Genomic DNA, 23,501 nt, shown 5'->3' with positions numbered 1-23,501 from the left:
ACTGCTTTCTTTCCGAATCTTTCCATTCTTTAAGGATCATGTTCCTAAGACTTGTGTACAGAAAATGTGCTACCCACTCTCCTGTAAACCTCTATACATTACATCTTGAACAGACTGAGGAGGCAAATCTTCCAAGATCTGCTGAGATGTATAAATTGCCTTCGGCAACTGATCTGTCTCTTCCACCGCAAAATCTCCTGTTGTAACCCTCTTGTGCATCTCCGTACCCCTCCTCTAAACTCACTTCCCCAGAAGACCAGGGAGACCCATCCTCTTTCTGAATCGGACACTGCAAGAGAAATATGCATATCTAAGGACAGGAAAACAATGGGAGTGTGTTCACTAGGAAGGGTAGCAGCCTGGTACGTAGAAGGTTCTTCAGAAACCACAGACCTTACAGAGCGCAAAGAGGAAAAGATTTCTTCCCGCACAGAAAGCATAAGGTTCTTAATGAAGGAGACAGAATCAGAACCAGCAACAGATAAAATACATTTCTCGCAAATCATTTTAGTGTATGAATCTGAGAGCTTGGAGCCCCAGCTACCACATCTCTTCCTGGATCTATGAGCTTCCTCAGTAGCCGGGGGCTTGGACCCTTCAATGGAGGTGCCTGGCTGGCCAGCCAGCTTAGCCTTAGGGGGGGTCCGCTTTTGGCTCCACAGCATCACCTTCGTGTATGCTGAATGTTGGAGGCCATTGCGATGTTATCCAGAACTGTCTGGCACCAGTGTTCTTTTCCCCAAGCAAAATCAGCCTCTTCCAATGTACTACCAACACCTCCTCTGTTTAAAAATGGTGCCGCGGCGTCTCCATAGACTAGAATTGCGTCATCGTGACGCCGGAAGTACCTGCACTGCCATCTTGGTACAACCAAAAATGACGCACTGCCGCCATCTTGGAGGAACCTGGGAGATGAACTACGAGGACTGCCAGGAGGGAAAACAACGGCAATGGGGACCTGCAAATGCTCACACTATTCCAGCCTCCGCTGACAGCCATCCGGTCTGCCTGGGAAGACCACTGTCTGGGACCATGAGGAGCTTCTGGAGTCGATCCACAGATCAGGGGCGCAAGATACAGGTAAAGAGATTAAATCCATCTGCGTGCCTAAACACACTTCCCAAGGCCATACCCACAAGCAGGCTAGTCAGGAAAAATGAACTTGACAGATAACAATTACCCGCATAGGATAGAAAAATAAAAAAAAAGGACTAGCGATGTGTTCACTTGGAGGGTTGGAAACACAAAATTTACTGAGGAAGAGGGAGAAGGAGGGGTTTTTAACTTCTCATTATTGTGTATCCTGTAGAGGGCAGAGCCAGTATCTCTCATGTAGCTGTCCTGGAAGACACTTTGGGAAATGTACAGTTTTACAAACACATCAAAGTTGCAAAACTGTGTTCAGGCATTAAGATTTGTTTTACACTCCATCATGAATGTGTTAATTCTGGAATTACTACCATTTAAAAAAAACACAGTATTTTTCGCTCCATGAGACGCGCCTAGGTTTTAGAGGAGAAAAACAAGAAAAAAATATTCTGAACCAATGGACTGCAGACACACTACAGGAGATGACCAGAGACTGCGGACACACTACAGGAGATGACCAGAGACTGCGGACACACTACAGGAGATGACCAGAGACTGCGGACACACTACAGGAGATGACCAGAGACTGCGGACACACTACAGGAGATGACCAGAGACTGCGGACACACTACAGGAGATGACCAGAGACTGCGGACACACTACAGGAGATGACCAGAGACTGCGGACACACTACAGGAGATGACCAGAGACTGCGGACACACTACAGGAGATGACCAGAGACTGCGGACACACTACAGGAGATGACCAGAGACTGCGGACACACTACAGGAGATGACCAGAGACTGCGGACACACTACAGGAGATGACCAGAGACTGCGGACACACTACAGGAGATGACCAGAGACTGCGTGCACACTACAGGAGATGACCAGAGACTGCGGACACACTACAGGAGATGACCAGAGACTGCGGACACACTACAGGAGATGACCAGAGACTGCGGACACACTACAGGAGATGACCAGAGACTGCGGACACACTACAGGAGATGACCAGAGACTGCGGACACACTACAGGAGATGACCAGAGACTGCGGACACACTACAGGAGATGACCAGAGACTGCGGACACACTACAGGAGATGACCAGAGACTGCGGAGACACTACAGGAGATGACCAGAGACTGCGGAGACACTACAGGAGATGACCAGAGACTGCGGACACACTACAGGAGATGACCAGAGACTGCGGACACACTACAGGAGATGACCAGAGACTGCGGACACACTACAGGAGATGACCAGAGACTGCGGACACACTACAGGAGATGACCAGAGACTGCGGACACACTACAGGAGATGACCAGAGACTGCGGACACACTACAGGAGATGACCAGAGACTGCGGACACACTACAGGAGATGACCAGAGACTGCGGACACACTACAGGAGATGACCAGAGACTGCGGACACACTACAGGAGATGACCAGAGACTGCGGACACACTACAGGAGATGACCAGAGACTGCGGACACACTACAGGAGATGACCAGAGACTGCGGACACACTACAGGAGATGACCAGAGACTGCGGACACACTACAGGAGATGACCAGAGACTGCGGACACACTACAGGAGATGACCAGAGACTGCGGACACACTACAGGAGATGACCAGAGACTGCGGACACACTACAGGAGATGACCAGAGACTGCGAGCACACTACAGGAGATGACCAGAGACTGCGAGCACACTACAGGAGATGACCAGAGACTGCGAGCACACTACAGGAGATGACCAGAGACAGCGAGCACACTACAGAAGATGACCAGAGACAGCGAGCACACTACAGGAGATGACCAGAGACAGCGAGCACACTACAGGAGATGACCAGAGACAGCGAGCACACTACAGGAGATGACCAGAGACTGCAGACAGTACAGGGGATGACCAGAGACTGCAGACAGTACAGGGGATGACCAGAGACTGCAGACAGTACAGGGGATGACCAGAGACTGCAGACAGTACAGGGGATGACCAGAGACTGCAGACAGTACAGGGGATGACCAGAGACTGCAGACAGTACAGGGGATGACCAGAGACTGCAGACAGTACAGGGGATGACCAGAGACTGCAGACAGTACAGGGGATGACCAGAGACTGCAGACAGTACAGGGGATGACCAGAGACTGCAGACAGTACAGGGGATGACCAGAGACTGCAGACAGTACAGGGGATGACCAGAGACTGCAGACAGTACAGGGCATGACCAAGAGACTTCGGACTTTTGGGGAGGGAGGGGGAGTGGGTACCTGAATTTGACAGGTACCCGCTCCCACTTCCGCGGAGTTGTCCTCTCTTTAGTGCGGGCACCCGCCTGTGCCGGGAGCCCACTGATGGTGTGCGAGAAGCGTTGCGCTTTGTGAATGGCCCGGCGTCTTCTGGGAACTGTCATGTGTCCCAGAAGACGCCGGACCATTCACAAAGCACAGCGCTTCGCGCGCACACTAAAGTTGCCGGCGCGGGAAGACTGCACAGCACTGGACCGAGGAACAGGTAAGGTCCTACCGCAGAGAAGAGCTGAGCAGCCGGCCCGGTATTCTGATACGGTGACGGCGGCAGAAATACCGGACCAGCCGCTCCATATGAAGCACTGACATTTTCCCCCCTTTTTTGGGGGGAAAAGAGTGCGTCTTATGGAGCAAAAAATACGGTAGTTTGTTTTGGCTGAGCTGATCCAAACAAACTATTTCTATTACATAATAATGTGTCCACTGTATGCGCACTGTAACATACTGCTGTAGTATTAGCATACACTAAGTAGTGCAGTCTTCCGTCAGCAGTACAAGTGATTTTCCCATCTACTGCCAGAATTAAAAGCCATGTTGTGTGCTTCAGAGCCAATCAGGAGAAGCATGTATTTTTATCATCAATTAATATTTCCTCTGATCGGCCAAGGTGGGCTGATGACATCACAATTTCCTCCTCAAGCAAATCAGTGAAAGCTTGTATTCATTGATAAAAATACAGGTCAAAAAATACAATATATTCAAATTAAATAGACTGCTTAGCATAAAACAAAACTGAAAACGTGTGATACTAATTACAGGACATGGTTAGAAATATCACTATTATTTTTCATATTTTAGGGGTAAAAACAAAACTATCAAGACAATTCTGGAATATCTTTGTAGAATAAGCAATAATATATCTATTTTGTTTCACACTTTACTTTTTCGTACAACACACCCAAGGCATGTAAGTATGCATGAGACAATTACGTTTCATTTTTTCACTTTTCAGAAAAAAAGAAGCATTATTTTAATGAGGTGAAGGGTACCATCAAATTTATCCATGGTTGTATAAAAAGCAGTCACAACTTAGGACTACTAGTTGCTCAATACCTATTAAACATTAGCTGGTGCTTAGAGAAGAAAATTTGTGTCAGTACCTTGAACTGTTCACTTGTATAGGAGCGAAAAGCCTCTCTGAGTTTCCCTGTGGGAAAATAAAATATCACACGTTATCTAGAAGAGAATGCGCAAAATAGATTTTCTTACAACAGCAGCTTCCTGATAATGCAATCCAGACCAATACAGAGTAAACACAGCACAGAATTAAGAGCAGAAGTAGTGAGCAAGGAAATTCCCCCAGAAAATCAATATTCAACACGATACAATACATACCGAAAAAAGTGGCCACTGAGGGCTAGTCTCAACAGGTAAAATCCATGTGTGAAGATTACTCTACACCAACATATTTAAACAATACGATATTTTACACTGCTATGTAATTGAGTTTGCAAAAAGGTTTTGAATGTACTGCCGGGGATTCATTATGGAAACTATTCAAAAATCAGACAGAAAACCCAGATTTTCCAAGTGAACCCAAATCTATATTCCGTTTTTAATCATGTATCAGTATTTATATAGCGCTAAAAGGTTTGCTCAGCGCTGTACATTATAGTGGGGGACAGAACATGAGACAATACAGTAACAAAACAAAACACAAGGGGGTCAAGGGCCCTGCTCTTTCGAGCTTACAATCTAGGAGGGAGGGGATAGTGGTACAGGAGGAAGTGGCTGTGGGGGATGGAGTGGTAGGAGATCAGCGATTAGGTGAGGGCAGGGTAGGCTTCCCTGAAGAGAAGGGTTTTCAGGGTGCGCCTAAAGGTGAGGAGGGTAGGTGACAGTCTGGTGGATTGGGGTAGTGAGTTCCAGAGGACGGGGAAGTCCTGGAGAAATCCTGCAGACGGGTGTGGGAGGTGGAGACCAGGGAGCTAGAAAGTAGGTGGTCTTGTGAAGAGCGAAGATTACGGGTAGGGTGGTATTTGGGTATCAGGTCGGTGAGGTAGTTTGGGGCAGCGTTATGAATGGCTTTGTATGTCTGTGTTAGTAGTTTGAATTTAATGCGTTGGGCAATCGGTGGAGGGAATGACAGAGGGGGATGGCAGAAGCGGAGCGGTTGGTAAGGTGGATGAGTCTGGCCGCTGAGTTCAGGATAGACTGAAGCAGGGATAGTCTGTGATGAAGTAGGCCGGTGAGAATGGAGTTGCAGTAGTCCAGACGTGAGATAATGAGGGAGTGAATGAGTTGTTTAGTAGTGTCTGGGGTTAGGAATGTACGTATTTTGGAGATGTTGCGTAGGTGGAGCCTGCATGAGTTTGCCAACGATTGGACATGGGGTTGGAAGGACAGGTTTGAGTCTAGAGTGACACCTAGGACTTTGGCTTGTGGGAAATACTGTATTATAATAATAATGTATAAATGCATGCTTGCAAAACATAACTTTTATGGAAAAAAAAATTGCTACACAGTCCATTTATGTTTAAAAGTAATCTTCATCATCATCACTTTGCTGTACACAGCCTGTGCAGAGTTCTAAGTCCTCATGCACACTGAGTGTTTTAAAACAGCTGGTAGCTGTATAAAGTCACATTAAAAACGTACGTTTTTCTGCAGTTTAGCGTTTTTTTCATTAGAGATTAGCCACGCTTTTCCACATTTGCGTTTTTTTTACACAAGAAAAAAAATTTTTCTCAAAAGAACGCCCCAAAAAGGCAGTTTGCCGCATTTTACAGATATAAAAACTCCTCTAGAAACGAGTTCTGGGGGTTTTTTCCAGTCAAGAAACGCTGATTAAAGCCTGTGTGAGCATGGACATATAGGATAACATGCTGGGGAGTTAACGGGCTGTAGGGAAAAGAAAAAAAAAAACCCCACTCCAAAAGCCAAAAACAGCAGCTGTAAAAAAAAGTCCAGTGTGCATGAGGACTAAAAGGGGGCCCAGCTGGCTCCACCCACTACAGACTGACTAAAGAAAACTACAGGGGGGGTATAAAGGACCAGTCACCCTCTAACATCGAGAGAGCAGCAGTGACAGGCCTTTATGAGCAGAGGAACAATTTTACACTGGAATACTGCACAGATCTGGAAGAAATACACAAAGCACACCAAGATTTAAGAATACACATGATGAATATATTTACACAATATCTGCAGAACCCGAAGTTCAGCTTTGATTATTGAAATTTGCCAGTTTTAAAACTGCAACCAGCTCTAATTCTCTAAAATGGAGGAATTTATCTACCCACTTTACACTATTGCTACGCTGGACTTACACTTTTGTATCTGTGTTTTTTGCCTGTTGCATTTTCAACCAAAATCAATAGAAACACATTAATACGTATTTTAACATGTACCACGTTGTACTAATGTGTGCTGATGTGCATCATAACACGCTTTTACTGTAAGTTATAACGTGTGTAGATAAGTCTCCATTTATTTAAATGGAAAATGCATCAGAAAAAAACCCACAAGGGTATGAAGCCAGCCTAGAAGTTTCAAAGTGATAATAGATCAAATTCAAAATGGCCTTGAAAGTTTGATTCTCACTTGCAGATAAAAGGAAGTAGCCACACCCATACCATATGTAAACCGCTCTCTGGAATCTGGCTGCACTAGATAAAGAACACAGATTACGATAAACTAAGTGGACTCAGATTGTGTTCCATTTGTTTTTTTAATGATGGCTCACTGATTGATTTCATATCCCTCCTAGATTGTAAGCTCCAAGGAGCAGGGCCCTCGAACCCCTCATGTATTGTATTGTTACTGTACTGTCTCATGTACTGTCTCCCATTATAATGTACAGCGCTGAGCAAACTGTTGGCGCTATATGTAAATACTTTATAATAATAATAAATAATATGTTGTTATAAGATTACTTTTTAAAGCCAAACTAAAGTGCATAGGAAAAAGTTTACTAAAAGGTAAAGCTTTTTGTGGAAAAGACCAGCAAAGTCTCTGCCTTAAAACCGGATTCCTTTTTGCATTCAGTGCACACTGCCTGTGACCCATGCATAGGATAGTGTACACCCACAGTCACCTTACAGATGTCAAAAATGCAGCCTGCTGACAGGGACAATGCAAATCCTAAATTACATAATTAGTGGCTACTCAATGGCAGTTACCAGACCCAGAAGAAAACTGACAGAACTGCAGGATCTTAGGAATATAACATTTAAAAAATAAGAAAATATAAAGTAAACATAAAATAAACACACATATACACACACCCTAAGACTAGAAGAAAAATGTATTTTACCAATGAGGTTGCCCAAGAACATTTGAGAGGCAATGAGTAGACTGGCTGGCGGTCCCTGGCCTATCACCAGTAGACCTTGTCCTAGATAAAATTTTGGATTAGGATTTGTATTAGCAGTCTCACTAGGTCAACTCCGGTTCAAAGCTTTTAGGAGGTGCTGCTGAGGTCATTTCTGCTCTTGCTGCCTTAGCACGTTAAAAATATAGCTGGTCCTGTTAGTGTATTGCTCTAAACTGCTCTACACTAATGTAATGCTTTCTTGGATTAAGGCACTTGAAATGTTTGAATGTGATGGAACACCATGATTGTTTTGAATGCATTTTGTACAGTCTGGTTTTCTTAATTTTTCTTTTATCAAACGTTTCATGATTTAATATAAACATACACCTAGTAACCCTGACATCACTTTACCTTTTTGCATGATCTTAAGAAGGCTAAGGCTCAGTACACACTAGCCTAGCAGGCGCTTGAGGGGCGTTTTTAATGCTCCTCAAACGCCTATGAAAATTAGACACATGGCAGCACACAGTGCTGTTCACATTGAAGCATTAGTGTTGCGATAAAATTGACGCCTCATGTCAGAAGGAGTTGAAGCCCTTCAACGCCTCCTATTTAAGTCTATGGTGACACTCCTCAAACACCTAGGTGTCTGCGAGGTGTTAATACCATTAAGTTCATTAGAGGCGTTTGTGCTGCAGTTTTAAAACTTGTAAAACGCCTATAAAAAGCTTCAAAACCTAGCATAGAGCATTTGGGGAGTGTTTTTAACGCTTGTAAAATGCCCATACAAAGCTCATTAAAACACCTGTCTAATACTATAGGGGCGTTTGGGAAGAAGTGAAGTGTGCATAAGCCCTAAGGATACCAGATCTTGAGAATAAGCCCTCCTGCACAGTGCAGTTCAATCCCAGAGTTGACTTACTAAAGCAATAGACGCTTTTCACTTTAGAAAATAAGCACAGAAAAGATTCTAATTGCACTCAGTCATTTTCTTGAATTCCATTGAGGAACACACTTTGAAATACTGTCTTGGTTAACAGGCCTAGTGATAGAACTGGAGCCTGCATCTAGCTCATGAGCTGCCTGAAAGACCAAAAACTAAATATAAAATCAGATGAGAACAAGCCCTCTACCAGAAAGGGGAATCTGCCAAGATGACCAGAGGGAAGACACAGAGAATCAACCTGATGCTCAAGACCCAAAAGAAAAGTCCACTGAAGCTGAACTAGTGAGAAGGCTATCAACCAAAAACCTCAGCACAGATTAAATCATAACCAATTGCTGTGAAGAGAAGACACACAACCTGATGTGGCGAGGAAGAAATTTTGACAACCCCTAGAAAGAACAGGTCACAATAAAAAACCTAGGATAAAATAGGTGGGAAAGACCAGCCAATATAATGAACATGGAAAGACCCAAAGCAGCACCCTTGATGCTCTCATCAAAGGGATGAAAAGAAAAAAGTTTCCTAGGCAAGACTTACTGGGAAAAAACCTTAATCGGCAAAATTAAGGCTGATGCACTTTATATCAGGCCAGTATATATTTGTGGTGAGTTGGCAATTCTTCTGACATCCAGTGGTGGATAGTCTGATTTTTATTGGAGGAAACAGAGCACACCAAACAAACACAAATATTGCACAAAGGGAATACACACAAATTATTGATTTGTCAAGTTGATGGGACTGTCATTTTTGGACTATTTATGTGACCTTATAGCTCTGCAATTTTATTTAGAGTGCACGTGAAGAGAGGTGTATATTAACCTGTATTTGCAAGCTGCTTATTTTTACACTAGTAGGGAGCGCTGACTTTAGATACTTTGGTTTTACTTCACTTACTATATCTGGTCTCCCACAGTACATAGAAATGCAACTATTTAAGTAAATATAAACTGCTAAATACATTTTCTCATCGGCAGTATATAGCAGTCTTGTGACTTCTATCAGTGTCCAGCAGAGAAGTGGTTAAAGCTTGTAGGAGTGGTTTTCATTCTCCCCCAATTGTCCATGAGGCTGCAGGGCCCCTGACCCTCTGTGGACAGAACCGATTGGCCCTGTGCTGATCACATGCACCCTCCCAAGAAAAGAAAAAAAACGCTCTAGCAATACACACCAAAGTGAACACGTGCAGCTTGCCCTCAAGGCTCTGTTCTATCAACAGATGGATTGGGGACAGCAGACAAAGGGGAGGATCAGAGAAGACAGCATCAGTCTTTTACACAATGCAGAGGATTAACCCCTTAGGTTCCACAGTGAGTATAAAAAGCATGCTTTACTGCATATACAGACTGATTTTACTGTTGTGGGTTTAGTAACACTTTAAAGGTTATTACAGATCACATTTTAAAACTTTGATTTTATCATTAATTTTATGAATTCAGTTTTTATTGCTGGGTAATTTTTATTTTTTGTAGGATTTCCAAAACAGGAATTTTAATTGAATATATTTATTAGGAGTAGTGCTATGTCTTAAGAAGTTTCTATCAATAATATAATTCGTAATATAACACAGCAGTTTAGTAACATGGTGACAAATGATAGGTGCAGAGTGATTGGTATATCTTAGATCTCCTAGGTAGGACATCAGCAATACACTTAAGCATGTCAAGTAATGGGTTAATTCTTAGACTGACCTTCAATTTTTTAGTGTCCACACTTCCTGTAGGTGGCACTATCATCTGGCCATATCTGAATTCCTGTGTCCCTCAATTGAGAAAGAAAAATAATTCTGACGTTTCCTGTACCTGCTAATCTAAAACCATCTAGCATAATGGGAACGCATAGGGGCCACACGCTTTTTTTAAAGTCCACATATAAAAGTGCTGATATACACTTCTCACTGGCATCCAAACACCACTGCAGAATTATTTATAATGGAAATCAAATATATGGTAAATCCTATTTTCATCTGATGCTGGTTTTCTCCACCCCTGTATGTTTCATTTCAATGGTTACATCCTGCCACCTAGCGGTCAATTGCTAGAGTTCATCCAAAACCCATACTCAGGGATAAAAAAACAAAAACACAAGTGTATATTTGTCTCCAAGGCCCCATTCACACTTTACATAGCAGGAACACTCATTCCAGCACCCTTTTTTTCCCCCCCTGAGTTTTGTGCATAGGGTAGCCCATTCACTTGAATAAATATAGAAAGTCGTTAGGTCTAGTACACAGGCATACATTTCTCCAGTCCAAATACTGACAAAGAAGTCAAAAAGAAATTGCCCATGGGATTATTTTCGAGGTCAGAAAACACCAAAATTCATCAGGACTGTTCTGACTGAGTGTTCTCAGAAGCAGAGGATAACCACAACTGGGAAGTCTGTCCTGGGGGTTGTGAGGACAGGGGGGTGAAAGCCCAACGGTACCACCCCAGGAGGCTCATTTGCTACCAGGTCTTTCTACTGAGTGCACTTGTTCTGCTGGTGTATTCCATGAATTAAGAATTGGCAAGTTCACCTTTTCTGTGCTACAGTCATACATGCCCATTTGCCTCCACCTCCTGGGGTAGCATTGGGCTTTCTTCCCAGTCATCACAACCCCCAGGACAAACTTCCCAGTTGTGGTTATAGTCTGGTGTTGAGAACACTTTTTTTTTTCTCGACACTGTTTACCATGCTGCATTACACCATGTCAATAACATCAAACTCCTGATGACGTGAACCATGATTCACGAAACGCGTCAAGATTTATGATGTATTCCATTTTTCTTCCACGACTGCTACAATTATTGATGGATTTCTTTACGAAGAATTTCTCCAACTATGTAGTGATGTGTGAAAAATTAAAAAAAAAAAAAAAAAAAAAATTGTCAATGATGCATTTTCTTTGTTTTTAATCTATTTTATTTGTATGTGCTTTAGTAAAGTTGATGTTCTTTATATTTTATATTTTGGTGTTTTATGGCCTCCAAAAAAGTCCCATGGACAAATTGTTTTTGACTTCATTCACTTGAATGGTCTACCTTTTCCGGAGTGGAGTGTTGTGCTATTTTTCAACATAAAAAACCACATCATTTTTAATGGCACCTAAAATCTTGTGCCACGATTTTAGGGTGATCTGGAGTGATTCCAGATGCATGAATTGTGAACGGGCCTCAAGAGCAGTAGCCAAAGAGGATGCCTTCTGGTCTCAACGTTTCCACTAACCCTCTTCAATTCAACATCATTATGATAGGTCTTAATTGAAAATGCATTTATGGCATTATAAAGTTAAATGAGTTCCATAGTCAATGCATGCACTTTTTTATAAGATCATCATTGTAATAGCAAAACTAACAAATCGATAATTTTTTACAATATAAGCTTACGTGAAAAATCTCCTTTCATTTTTTGAGTGCTGCCTGTCTGCTGGCCATCTATGTCCACAACTTCCAGGATTCCCTGCATGCTTTGCAGCTTCCCCCCTGCTCTTTACTGTCAATTTCTAAGGACTATATATTCCATGGTACCTTGTTGTCTGCAAACTTCAAGATTATTCAGAACAGAAGTAGGATAGAAATAACAAAACACAATGTGGAAATGAAAATAGGAGACTACATTTTGACCTAAGATTTAAAACATCCTTTAGAAAACATTCTCTTAAAATTGTAACCCTCAAGTACCATGCACCAATCCTTTTATCACAATACATCATTTTCACTCTTTGCTGCATCTTTAGTAGCTGCTGTGCACTTCCTGGGACCTCACCTGTATGAGAAGAGAGGGCCCCTTTCACTATTACTCTACGGTGGTACTTCATACAATCACTGAAACTTAGAAAACACGCACACTTAAGGTAGGTTAAGCTTCTTTCAAAGGGTTTTGGGTTTGAAATTAAATTTTTCCAAGAGATGTATCTGCTTTTAATAAAAAGTAGCCTCCTAAGCAAGTCTAGGTTCACACTGTTGAAGGTGGTCATGTGACTGGGCTGCTGTACCTGCATTTCCCACAGGGAAAAAAAAAGTCCCTGACCTTTTTTTTATTTATTTATTTTTTTTTTAAACACGACTGAATGGAACTGCATGATGCTTTGGAACCAGGGTCACCCACCCGAAGTGCATGCTGCATTTTCTGATGAGTGAGGAAGATGTTAAGAATGGCATCTCCGTATTTCTGCAAAAGGCCGGTGGATGTGAGAATGTGTGCAATTTACACACAGTCCCAAACCAACAACAGTGTGAACCTAGCCTTAAAGCTGAACTTGCGTGCAGGCACAAAACAATTCACTGAAATATGACCCTCAAAAGCTACAAGAAACACCTTTGCAAACCTAGATATTATATAAAGGTAGCAGTGGTATCATCACTTTGCTGCACATAATTTATCTTTAAAAGTTTTACACAGGATTACTACGCAATCTGGAAAAATATACAGCACACCAAGGTTCTAGTAAGAATACACATGCCTCTAGTATTTAGAAAAAGCAATAGCAATTTTATAAAAGAATAACTAATCAGCACAAACTACACTGTTCTTTACCCCCCCCCCCCCAAAAAAAAAATGAGATGCTACAAGAATAAAACTCTGCTTGCTTTTTATACTCATACCAAATCAGCTTACTGCAGACATCTACATTGCCTAGTTTGTGTCTTCTCAAGGAGCAAAGTGTGATGACCACAAATGTAAAAAAAACCCACACTTTTTTTGCAACAAAATATTCATATAAATCCCTCAAAAAATTCAGTGGTCCTTTAAAAAGATTGCAAACTGGATAATGAATTCCTTATATATCCATACAATTAGTCAAAAGTGTACAATCAAGTGCAAAAGCAGGAGCACCCCATGGAAATTTTTAACTTTCAACATATTTAAAGGCTAATTTGTCTTTATTAAATTTTGTATCAAAATAAACAGTATATAGCAAGTAAATAATGAGAACAGAGCCAAGGAAATGGGCATACAAAAAAAAAGAAAAAACCAATACAAATATGTCTATGATCCATGAGGATGAAGAAAAATGAGTCCACATAACATCAGGATATGGGGATCAATAACATAAATAAATCACGGAGATAGGCAAAAACATAGATACGGGAGAGGCATCCCCAGATAAGATGTTTGCAGCAAAAGGAGAACGCTGTATAACCAAGAATATATACACAAACAAAGAAGAAAAGAAAAGGAAGAAGAAGAAAAGAAAAGGAAGGAGAAGAAAAGAAAAGGAAGGAGAAGAAAAGAAAAGGAAGGAGAAGAAAAGAAAAGGAAGGAAGAAGGAAGAAGAAGGAAGAAGAAAGGGGGAGGGGGAGAAGGGGGAGGAGGAGGGAGCAGGGAGGAGGGAGCAGGGAGAAGGAGAAGAAGAAGAAGTAGAGGGGGGGGGGGGGGGGGACATCAGTAGTAAAGCTAGTGAAGGAAAAAGAAGAAAGCGGGTCGGGAGACGTACACAGCAAAGACAAGGTGGACCCCACCGACCGAACCTCAATACGGTACTCAGGGCCACACCAGTGAACATACTAGAATGGAAAAGAAATCGGGGGGGAAGGGGCTCAACTCCATTAAGGCACGACAGGGGAACACAAATCTCGGAGAAACGAGGAGGAGGAGAAATGGAGCCAGACAGACCACAACAGCTTATGTTTGTCATAGGTATCATTGGCGAATGGCAGCATTTCCTCAATACGCATGGTATCATTAAGCACAGAGACCCACAGAGGAATCGGAGGAGGAGTGGCAGTTTTTCAAAAGAGGTATAAATTGGCGGGCCAGAGATAGAAAGAAGTGCAGCAAATTTTTCCCCTGCGCAGCCAGCGAACCCGGTAATATAGAAAGGAGGGCAATTTCCGGCGAAGGGGCCAAGGATTCACTAAAGATCTTATACAGCAAAAACATGTCGCCAGAAAGCTTTTATTAGGTCACAATTTCACCAAATATGGAGCTGTGTACCAACAACTTTAGTACAGAGCCAGCAGAGATTAGTTGTGGAAGGAAATATTTTGTGTAAGGTGAGGGGGTCCCTGTACCATCGAGAAAGGCGCTTAAAGTTCTTTCTTGTGAATAACAATAAACAGACGATTTATGAGTGAAGTGGAATGACGCGGACCAGTCTTCCGCCGATATTTCCCTACCTAGGTCTCGAGCCCACGCCTTGGTGTAGGGAGGGAGTTCAGAATGAAGAGCATTGTGTAAATCTTTATATAGGGAGGTTAGGACATGTCTTGGCAATTCAGGGAGGGAGCACAGTCGCTCAAACTCAGTGAGTGGATGATGCATGTAGGAGGAAGCGTATAGGTGTCTGCAAAATGGAGGATAGATGTAAAGTGGTCAACCAATCCCTAGGCCCACCCTGAAGGAGCGGAAGACCCGATTGAGGGCAAATAAAGTCTCGAGCCGTGGGCCATAAGGCACGCGTAAAAGGGACATAAGGTAGTAGAGCCCAACCTTTGAGGAAGAGCAGGGTTATCAAATAGGGGTGATAAGGGAGAAGGATCAGAAGATGAGAGAGCAACAATGCCCCGTTGATACTACAATCGTAGTACAGCCATAGTCAATGGGGACAGGCCGGGAAAACACCGGTGGTACCGGCTATAACCCCATAGCAAAGCCTTCAGGTCAACCGGAGACAAATCTTGTTCAATTATACAAGAGGCTTTACGGAAGGGTCTGGGAAACCATTCAAGCATCTGGGCTAGCAATGTAGCTCTTTAATGTAGCTCAAAGTCTGGTAAACCCACTCAGTCTCCAGATTTCAGGTAAGTACCCTGTATTTTAGCCTTGAGAACCCTTGGTGCCAAATAAATCTAAAAGAAAGAGAACGTAGGGAAAGGAAGAAACTCTTAGGGACAACGATTGGCACAGTCTGGAAAACATATAGTAAATTAGGTAAGATATCCATTTTGAGGGTGTTGATATGGCCAAACCAGGGTAGAGTCGAAGCGCCCCATGAAGCCAGATCTTTTCGGATACGAGAAAGCAAGGGTAAGTAATTAAGGGAATACAGAGCAGAAAGGTTGGCAGGAATCATAATCCCCAAATATGTAATAGCCTTTGGTCGCCATTGAAAAGAGAAATTGGAGCGTAAGTTCGCCAACACATGGGCAGGCAAAGATATATTCGAGGCCTCCAATTTAGAGATATTATGTTTGAAGTTACTGAAGAGACCAAATCTGTGGAATTCATGAAAAAGACTGGGGAGTGAAATAAGTGGTTGTTGGACGTAAACTAAAAGATCATCTGCATATAGAGACAGTTTGTGATATGCAGAGGTAGTGTGGATGCCTAAAATTGAGTAATTCACTCGTATGGCTCTCGCGAGAGGTTCCATTACTAAAACAAAAAGAAGAGGCGAAAGGGGACAGCCGTGTCTAGTCCCATTTGAAATGGGAAAGAGTGAAGAAGTATTAACCCTAGCTTCGCGACCTGAGACAAAGCCGACCTGGTCACGGTGAATCAGAGTTGGTAGAAAAGGGGAGAGAGGGAACGCCAGAAGCTTAGCGAAAAGCTTAACGTCTAAATTAAAGTAGAGAGATTGGGCTATAGCTTTCGCAAAGAGAAGGGTCTTTACCCAGCTTAGGGATAAGCGAAATGTTGGTGGACAAAAAGGCTGATGAAGGCATGTTCAGATCATCGATGATATTAACAGCCTGGGCCAAAAGCAGGGCCAGAAGTGGAGCTAGTGGGACAGCAAAGGTTTTGTAAAACCGGAGTAAACCCATCCAGACCCGGGCACTTACCAGTTTGCAGGGCCTTGATGGTCCCGAGAACTTCCATAGTCGAAAAAGGGCTCCTCTAGGTCTAATGCATCCCGGGCATCTAGAACAGGCAATGCAGTCTCTGAAATGTATTGGGACATAGCCTGAAGAGAGGAAGCGATAGGAGCATCAGGATGGACCAAAGGTAGATTATAAAAGGTGAGAATAGTAACGCTCAAACGCGGATGAAATTCCCCTATTGTGGTAGATTTTAGTATTGTCAGGCGCCTTGATGTGCTGGATCGGACAACGGGATGGGCGGGGGTGGAGTACACGCACCAGATGTTGGCCACATTTATTCGCTAAGGAGTAGTGAGTGTTGCGGGCTTTGTCTCGTGCAACAAGAGAGGAACAATCTAAAAGTTAGAGTAAATCTCTGCGAGCATTAGCTAAGTCCACAGCAAGTCTCCGGTCCAACGTGCTTTTGTGAGAAGATTCCAGTCGTGCAATGAGGGAAAATAAACGGCGCATCTCCTTTGTTCAAGCCTTTTTTAAACTAGAGCCATGTTTAATAAGAACCCCTCTAAGAACACATTTGAGGGTCTCCCATTGATGGAGAGGGCCAGTTGTGTCCAAGGAGTGATCAAGAACAAAGTGTTGAATAGTCTGCTTGACCTCTGCGACCCACAAAGTATCTTTGAGCAGAGTATCGTTCAAGCTCCAAGAAAAGTGACGCAAAGATGGTCAGTCCTGAATCCTAAGGTGGATTGGGGCATAGTCAGACCATAAGAAATGATCGAGAGAGGACAAAGTCGGACAATCTAAAAAAAGACTGACACAAAGAAATAGTCAATACGACTGTATGACGCGTGAGCTGCAGAATAACTATAGTCTCACTCCGAGGGGTGTTGGATACGCCAAACGTCCACTAAGTGTAACTCATGCAAGCGTGACTTAATATGGGATAAGACCGATGAAGGGAGAGAAGATCTACCTGTAGAAGTGTCTAAGTCTGGAGATAGAGCTATGTTAAAGTCCCTTCCAACAATGAGACAGGGGCCCCCAAAATCAGACAGCTTAGAAAGGACCGTTGCAAGAACTGTGGCTGATCTTGATTGAAAGCGTAAATGTTTGCCACCGTAAAAACAAAATCTTGGAAATTTAATTTGAGAAAGAGGTAGCGCCTAGCTGGATCTATTAGTGAGTCCAAGACCTCCAGGTCAAAAGGTATGATGAAAAGCCACGGACACCCCCCTAGACCTGGCCTGCGGATTAGTGCTATGATACCACTGATTGCGGAGGACTGGGATACCATCGGAGCGAAAAGGAGTCTCCTGAAGGAGCAAGATCTGTGATCCATGCCTATGGAAATGATAGAGCATCTGGCCCCTCAAACAGGTATTGGGGGGGGGGGGGGGGGGGAAAAAAAAAAAAAAAAAAAAAACATCCCCCTCCTGCAAAGAGACATAAACATAAGCATAAACCGACACTAACATGGTGTAAATGAGGTAAGTGGTGGGAGGGCCCAGGGCCCCCGAGGCCATGGCCCGAGGCACCCCAGCCCGCCACCACAGGCGACGGCACCTAGGAGCCCGTCCCGAGCCATAGCCCGAGGGCCCAAAAGGCAACAGGCACAAATACATAATTCACAGGTCTAACCAACAGAGGGCATAAAACCTGTAAGAAAGGGGAAAACTTCCCAAATTACGCGGACAGAGGATCATCCTTCCGGGATCCTCAAGGAGGAGGACCTGGAACGCTTCTTCTTCCTTCGATTGGACCGCTGCCAGGAAAAGGGAAATGGAAGGCCTGGGGTCAGGAGCTGGAAGGGCCAGTTCGGTAGGGACACCTGAGGTAACTCGAACACACCGGGGAATGTGGGCAAGTCTCCGAGAGTGTGGCATTGGGAAGATTTACCATTCTGTGAAGCGCGAAGTTGAAACGGGAACCGCCATTGGTAGCGAATATGCCTTTCCTACAACATCTGAGTGAGAGAGCGCAGAGCCCTATGCATGGCCAGGGTCTGGCGGGAAAGGTCGGAGAGGAGCATCACCGGCTCTTCGTTGAATAGGATGGTGTCCTGCAAGCTAGCTGCACACAACGGAGTCCTTGACCTTGAAGTAGTGAACTCTGCGCAAAGTGTCATGGACGAAAGATGGATCAGGATTTCTGGGGACCAATGTGCGATGTACACGGTCTAACTCAATATAGGTGTATTTAGGTTATTGTAGTAGTTGTTTGAAGATAGCGGTAACCGCCGCGGCTAAATCTTTAAATTCAATGGATTCTGGTATGCCCCTAAATCCAGATATTGTTACGGCGGTTTCTATTCTCAATGTCATCTTGTTGGTACAGGAGCTGTTGTATTCGTGGGATTGTAAGGCGTTATTTAGACCGTCAGCGGTTTTCTCCATCTCTTTCATACGCATACAAATATCTCGTTTAAGAGCAGAAATTTCTTGTTTGTACGTAGTTTCAACACGTTTCACACACTGTTCAAAATCAGCCTTGGTAGGAAGAGATTTAATGTAAGTGTGCAGGGATCGTACGTAGGACTGCAGATCCCAGCCATCCTCAGAACATAGATGCTGGAGAAGGGCTGCGGGACCCCTGTGGTCTCATACCAGGATCCCCAGGAGGAGAAAGAGCCCCGAGGGCTTACCTGCCCACCTTCTGGAAGCTCCGTGCTCAGGGGGGATGAGGAGAAGAGAGGTGTCGGCGCCATCTTGGAGGTCGGGGTGCCTGAGGCCTCGGCCGTGGATCGTGTTAGCAACCAGATTTATTGATGATGTATTAACATTATGGAAAGGATCAGAGGACCAACTTATTGAATTTATTAAGGACCTAAATTTGAACAACAGGAATATTTACCTGACATGTAATTACAGTAAAATTGAAATTCCCTTTCTTGACCTTATAACTAACGAATATGATCATTTAGTTACCCAAACTTTTAGAAAAGAAACAGCAGCAAACACTTTGCTACATGCTACAAGTCATCATCCAATAACTTTAAAACAAGGAAATTGGACAATTCCTCCGAATTAGGAGAAACTGCTCAAATATAACACAATTTCAAAATGAAGCTACATCTATGTATAAACATTTTAGAGATAGAGGATATCCCCATAGAACACTTAGAAAAGCAAAAGGGAGAGCAATACAAGCCCATAGAGAAACACTACTTGACACAAGGATACAAGATCAAACTTCAAAATTCAAAAGGACCTATTCAGTTCATTACTAAATTTGGACAACAATGGCAAGATGTAAAAAATACAATGCTAAAGCACTGGCATGTACTGACAGCTAATTACATTATAGCTAATATGGTGGGAGAAAAATCTTCAATGGTGGCACGTAGGGCAGCCAATTTAAATGACCTACTAGTAAGATCAGATTATAGAAAACCAATATCAAGTAACTGGCTAACTGAACAACCTACACTATCTGGTATGTTTCCATGTGGACATTGATAAATTTGCCCCCATGTAGACAAAACAAAGAACTTTCTAAACTCTGGGAGAACTAAATCTTACAATATCCGTAATTTCATTATCTGCTCTAGTTCCAAGGTCATATATATGATTGAATGTCCATGTAAAAAACTATATAGGGAAAACAAACCGTCAATTAAGAATTTGCATAGGTGAACATCTTAGAGATAATAAATCTAAACATAAACCTAAAGAAAATGGAATAGAACATCCATTAGCTCAACATTTTAAAGAAGTCCATAATGGACAAATTGATGGCTTTAAAAGGTAAAAAAGGTATCTTTTCCCTTAACATCTCCCCAAGACGAGGTGATTTTGACATTATTACAGAAAGAACAATTCTGGATATACACTCTTGAAACTTTGGTTCCAAAAGGTTTAAATATTGAACTTAATTTCAAGGTATTCTTGGATTGCAATTGAGTAATTCTGAATATTTGCCATGTTAAAATATTTTTTCCATTAGGGTGGATTATTTACTCTGATATACTGACACTTTTAATTTTTGAATGAGTCATGACGACTTTTGATCACTAGGGGGAGCTGTACATTATTCCCAATTAAGATACAGGGTATTTAAGCAGTCTTCACTGTCTCCTCCCTATTATGAAGAAGTCTGCACTGATTAGCGGACGAAACGCGTCAGTGTAATGTACGGACATCATCACACCCGGAAGCAACATCCCACGTGGATAACACCATGGACTGGTGAGAGCGGCCATGTTATTGCGCCATGCGATATGCTTTATGATCCGGTGGGAACTCTGCACAAGGAATACTCTTGATATGAGGTCTGATCATTACCCCAATGAGAACTGTGTGAATAATCCACTCTACATCTACAACATGACAATCAAGTTTCAACGGCCTGAGAATCTATTTCCTGGGAAACGGCTAGGTCATTAGCCAGTATTACGGTACTTCATAATACATTTGCCATGATGTTTATCCAGAAAGGACAAAGATATCTACATATTTTCACGATATATGGAGGCTTAAACCACACAGTTTTTCAAGCTATGAAGGAACATGGGACAGTATGAATCTTTCAACACTGTATAATTCCATGGGAACTCCTTCCTGCACTCTACAAATGGACATACTCATTTCTTTTTTCAAATTGCATTTTTTTGCAGTTCTCACGCATCCAATGATCATGATCATGCATATCTAGCTATATACTTGGCTAATTTTTTTTCTTACTGCTATCATTGTACATGCAGGATATATATGTGTACAACACAAAGCCTTGTGATACACAGCTGAATTTTGGCTAATTTTTGCTAATATGCTGCTGTATATCTCAACCAGTCAAAGTGAATACCACTAGAAATATTCAATGTTGCATCTGTAAGACTAAACACAGGGCAACTGTGCTGCCATAGCTATTTTAGTGATTTTTGTATAGCAAAATTATGTGGAATAATACATTTTAGCTACCATCCTGAATTCAGAAGCTGGGCTTCCTCTATTTAAATACTAATTAACCTACCTAAGTGGGTCATGAAGGCAAGCTAAATCGGAAGGGATATTGGAAAAAAAATGGAAGGGGGGGAGGAGAGATGAGAACACAATGATATGCAGAAGAACAGACTTAAAGCAGAGCTCCAGTCGCCTATATAAGAATTAAATTGTTGTAGCTGACTTTTAATAAACAGCCACTCACCTGTCCTGCATTCTAGCACTGTGCTTGGCCCAGCCGTTTGCACCCTGTGTCGCTCTCTCCCCCCAGCATCTTTACTATGGGCACCTGGCTGTGACAGTTTGTGGCTTCACAGCTGGGTGCTCACTGCGCATACACGAGAGGCAGTCTTCTGAAACCGGTCACGTAACCCAGAAGACTGCTGGAGGATGGGGAAAGAGAACTTCTGATCACACAGGTGGGCGGAATGGAAGTGGGAGCAGGTACCTGTCAAAAATCGGGAAACCACCCTCTCCTTCCCAAAAGCTCCACTTCACAAACAGGAGCTGGGGAGGAGGCCTTAAAGCGGAACATCCCCTTTTGGGTGGAGCTCTGCTTTAAGGAGTATAGAAGTGGTCCTGGTAAGAAGGAAGGCTCCATAACGTCTGGAAGTCCAAAAGGAGGAAGGGGACTCCATAAGGTCAAAAAGTAAAAATGGCGAAGAGACTTCACCTGAGGATAACACAAAATCACAAACTATAACTCAAGCTAAGTAACATTTTAATGTGTCCCTTTAGCATACTGACCATTGTCAATGCTCATTTGCTAGGAAGGATAAATAACCTGTGTATGGGTGTTTTTTAATGCATATTTGTAATACTCTATGTCGTATATTGTTTTCATACAATTTTAAGTAGTTTGTATGTACAGCATTCTTGTCTGGTAAAAATACATTAACATACTACAGAAGTTTCTGCTTGCTTGTTTTACTGCAAAGTAACCTAAGAGACAAAAAGCAAAAACACAGCACCTGACGTTTTTAGTCATAGTGCACAATCATAATGTTCCATTCCCCACCATTTGATATAAGAGAGGATATTGACAGGTGGAAGAACCACTCATTGACCTTACACAAGGTAATTGTCAGGGCTCCCGGGTATGACCAGAGGTGTGTGACTGACACAGGGAAACGCAGACTTCAGATAAGTTATAAACAATTTATTAACACTAACAATACAAACATAAACGCAGTGCAATACTAAAACATAACACAGTGCAAACAAACCAAACCAACCACCCACAGATAACAGTACATACAGTGCAAGCGTCGTCAGGCAGGCCGGGTCAATATCAATCGGGCAGGTAGGTACAGGGGGAGCAAGCGGAGAATAGTCAGGTCACAAGCAGGGTACAGCAACTAACAGGCAGGTAGGTACAGGGGGTCAGGCAGAGAATGGTCGGGATCACAAGCCAGGGATCAGAACAGGAGAAGTCAGCAGAGGTCAGAATCAAGCCGGGTCAGCAACAAGACAGGAACAGGAGCAGGATGCAGGAACAAGATACAGGGCCCAGGAAAAACACAACACCAAGGCAGAGTCTGCAGGTCTGAATGTCCCTTAAATACACCAGTATAATTAGTTCCAGGTGTTTGACTGGCTGCAAGGTTGAGTCTCTGATTGCTGGGAGCACCCGCTGGCCAGCCCTGGTACTGCAGCTCATAAGGCAGGTGAGTCCCACTATTGCTGGCCAGTCCATTTCTGACAGTAATTTAGTAGACTAGATCTAAAAGATCTATGTTTACCAGACAACTAGCTTTTGAAACTTTTGCCCTTCCTTTTGCAGATGGAAAACAAAAGAAAACACAAATATGAGCAGTACACTAGTCCCCAGGAACTTACTAACCAGTAATGGTTTCTTTTTGTTCTTTTATTGAAGGCGGCGGAAGCACATCCTCCATGTCTTCTGAATCCTCATCTTCCGATACCCACTGAGAGTTTGAAGAGTTACCCAACTGGCGAGACCAATATTCACGCCTTAGCCATTCCATAACAAAGTCCCAGCCTGAATCGAAATAGGACATGCATTTAGTGAAACAAAAAGTGGACAATATATAAAATATTTCCACCATAAATAATAAAAAATACTGCTTTTACTGAGCAAATTTGATGTAATGGTTGGTTATTTCATTATGTTTGTCTCCAATATGGTCTCAAAAGACAGAACTGTTAGAAAACAAAAGCCTCCATCACAAAACACTTTTCATCCTATACAGCAACACATTTGTAAATTATGACCAGGATCCCTATAATGGTCTCATCTGCTATGCCATGAAAGTTTTAG

At 42.9% G+C, this 23,501-nt stretch overlaps 1 protein-coding gene and 1 long non-coding RNA gene across 2 annotated transcripts in view; one reads left to right on the top strand and one right to left on the bottom strand.

Moving 5' to 3' along the window:
• Window positions 1-23,501, bottom strand: part of LAS1L (LAS1 like ribosome biogenesis factor) — a 133,590-nt gene that overhangs the window by 79,491 nt on the left and 30,598 nt on the right. Inside the window, exons 5-6 of the mRNA XM_089685177.1 lie at window positions 23,064-23,222; window positions 4,501-4,547 (exon numbers count right to left, since the gene is read on the bottom strand). Of these exons, the coding sequence (XP_089541303.1) occupies window positions 4,501-4,547; window positions 23,064-23,222 (206 nt within the window). The remainder of the gene's footprint in view (window positions 1-4,500; window positions 4,548-23,063; window positions 23,223-23,501) is intronic.
• On the top strand, window positions 404-23,277 carry LOC149456252 (uncharacterized). The gene is made up of 3 exons (XR_016313905.1): window positions 404-1,080; window positions 9,818-9,908; window positions 23,097-23,277. It is a non-coding gene; the product is annotated as an uncharacterized LOC149456252 (long non-coding RNA).

The sequence above is a fragment of the Staurois parvus genome, unplaced genomic scaffold (genome assembly GCF_062004578.1).
Source record: "Staurois parvus isolate SC_StPar_1 unplaced genomic scaffold, SC_StPar_1.0 ptg000365l, whole genome shotgun sequence".
NCBI lineage: Eukaryota > Metazoa > Chordata > Amphibia > Anura > Ranidae > Staurois > Staurois parvus.
Note: the sequence above shows the minus strand (reverse complement) of the source record. Positions and strands in the feature narration are given on the sequence as shown.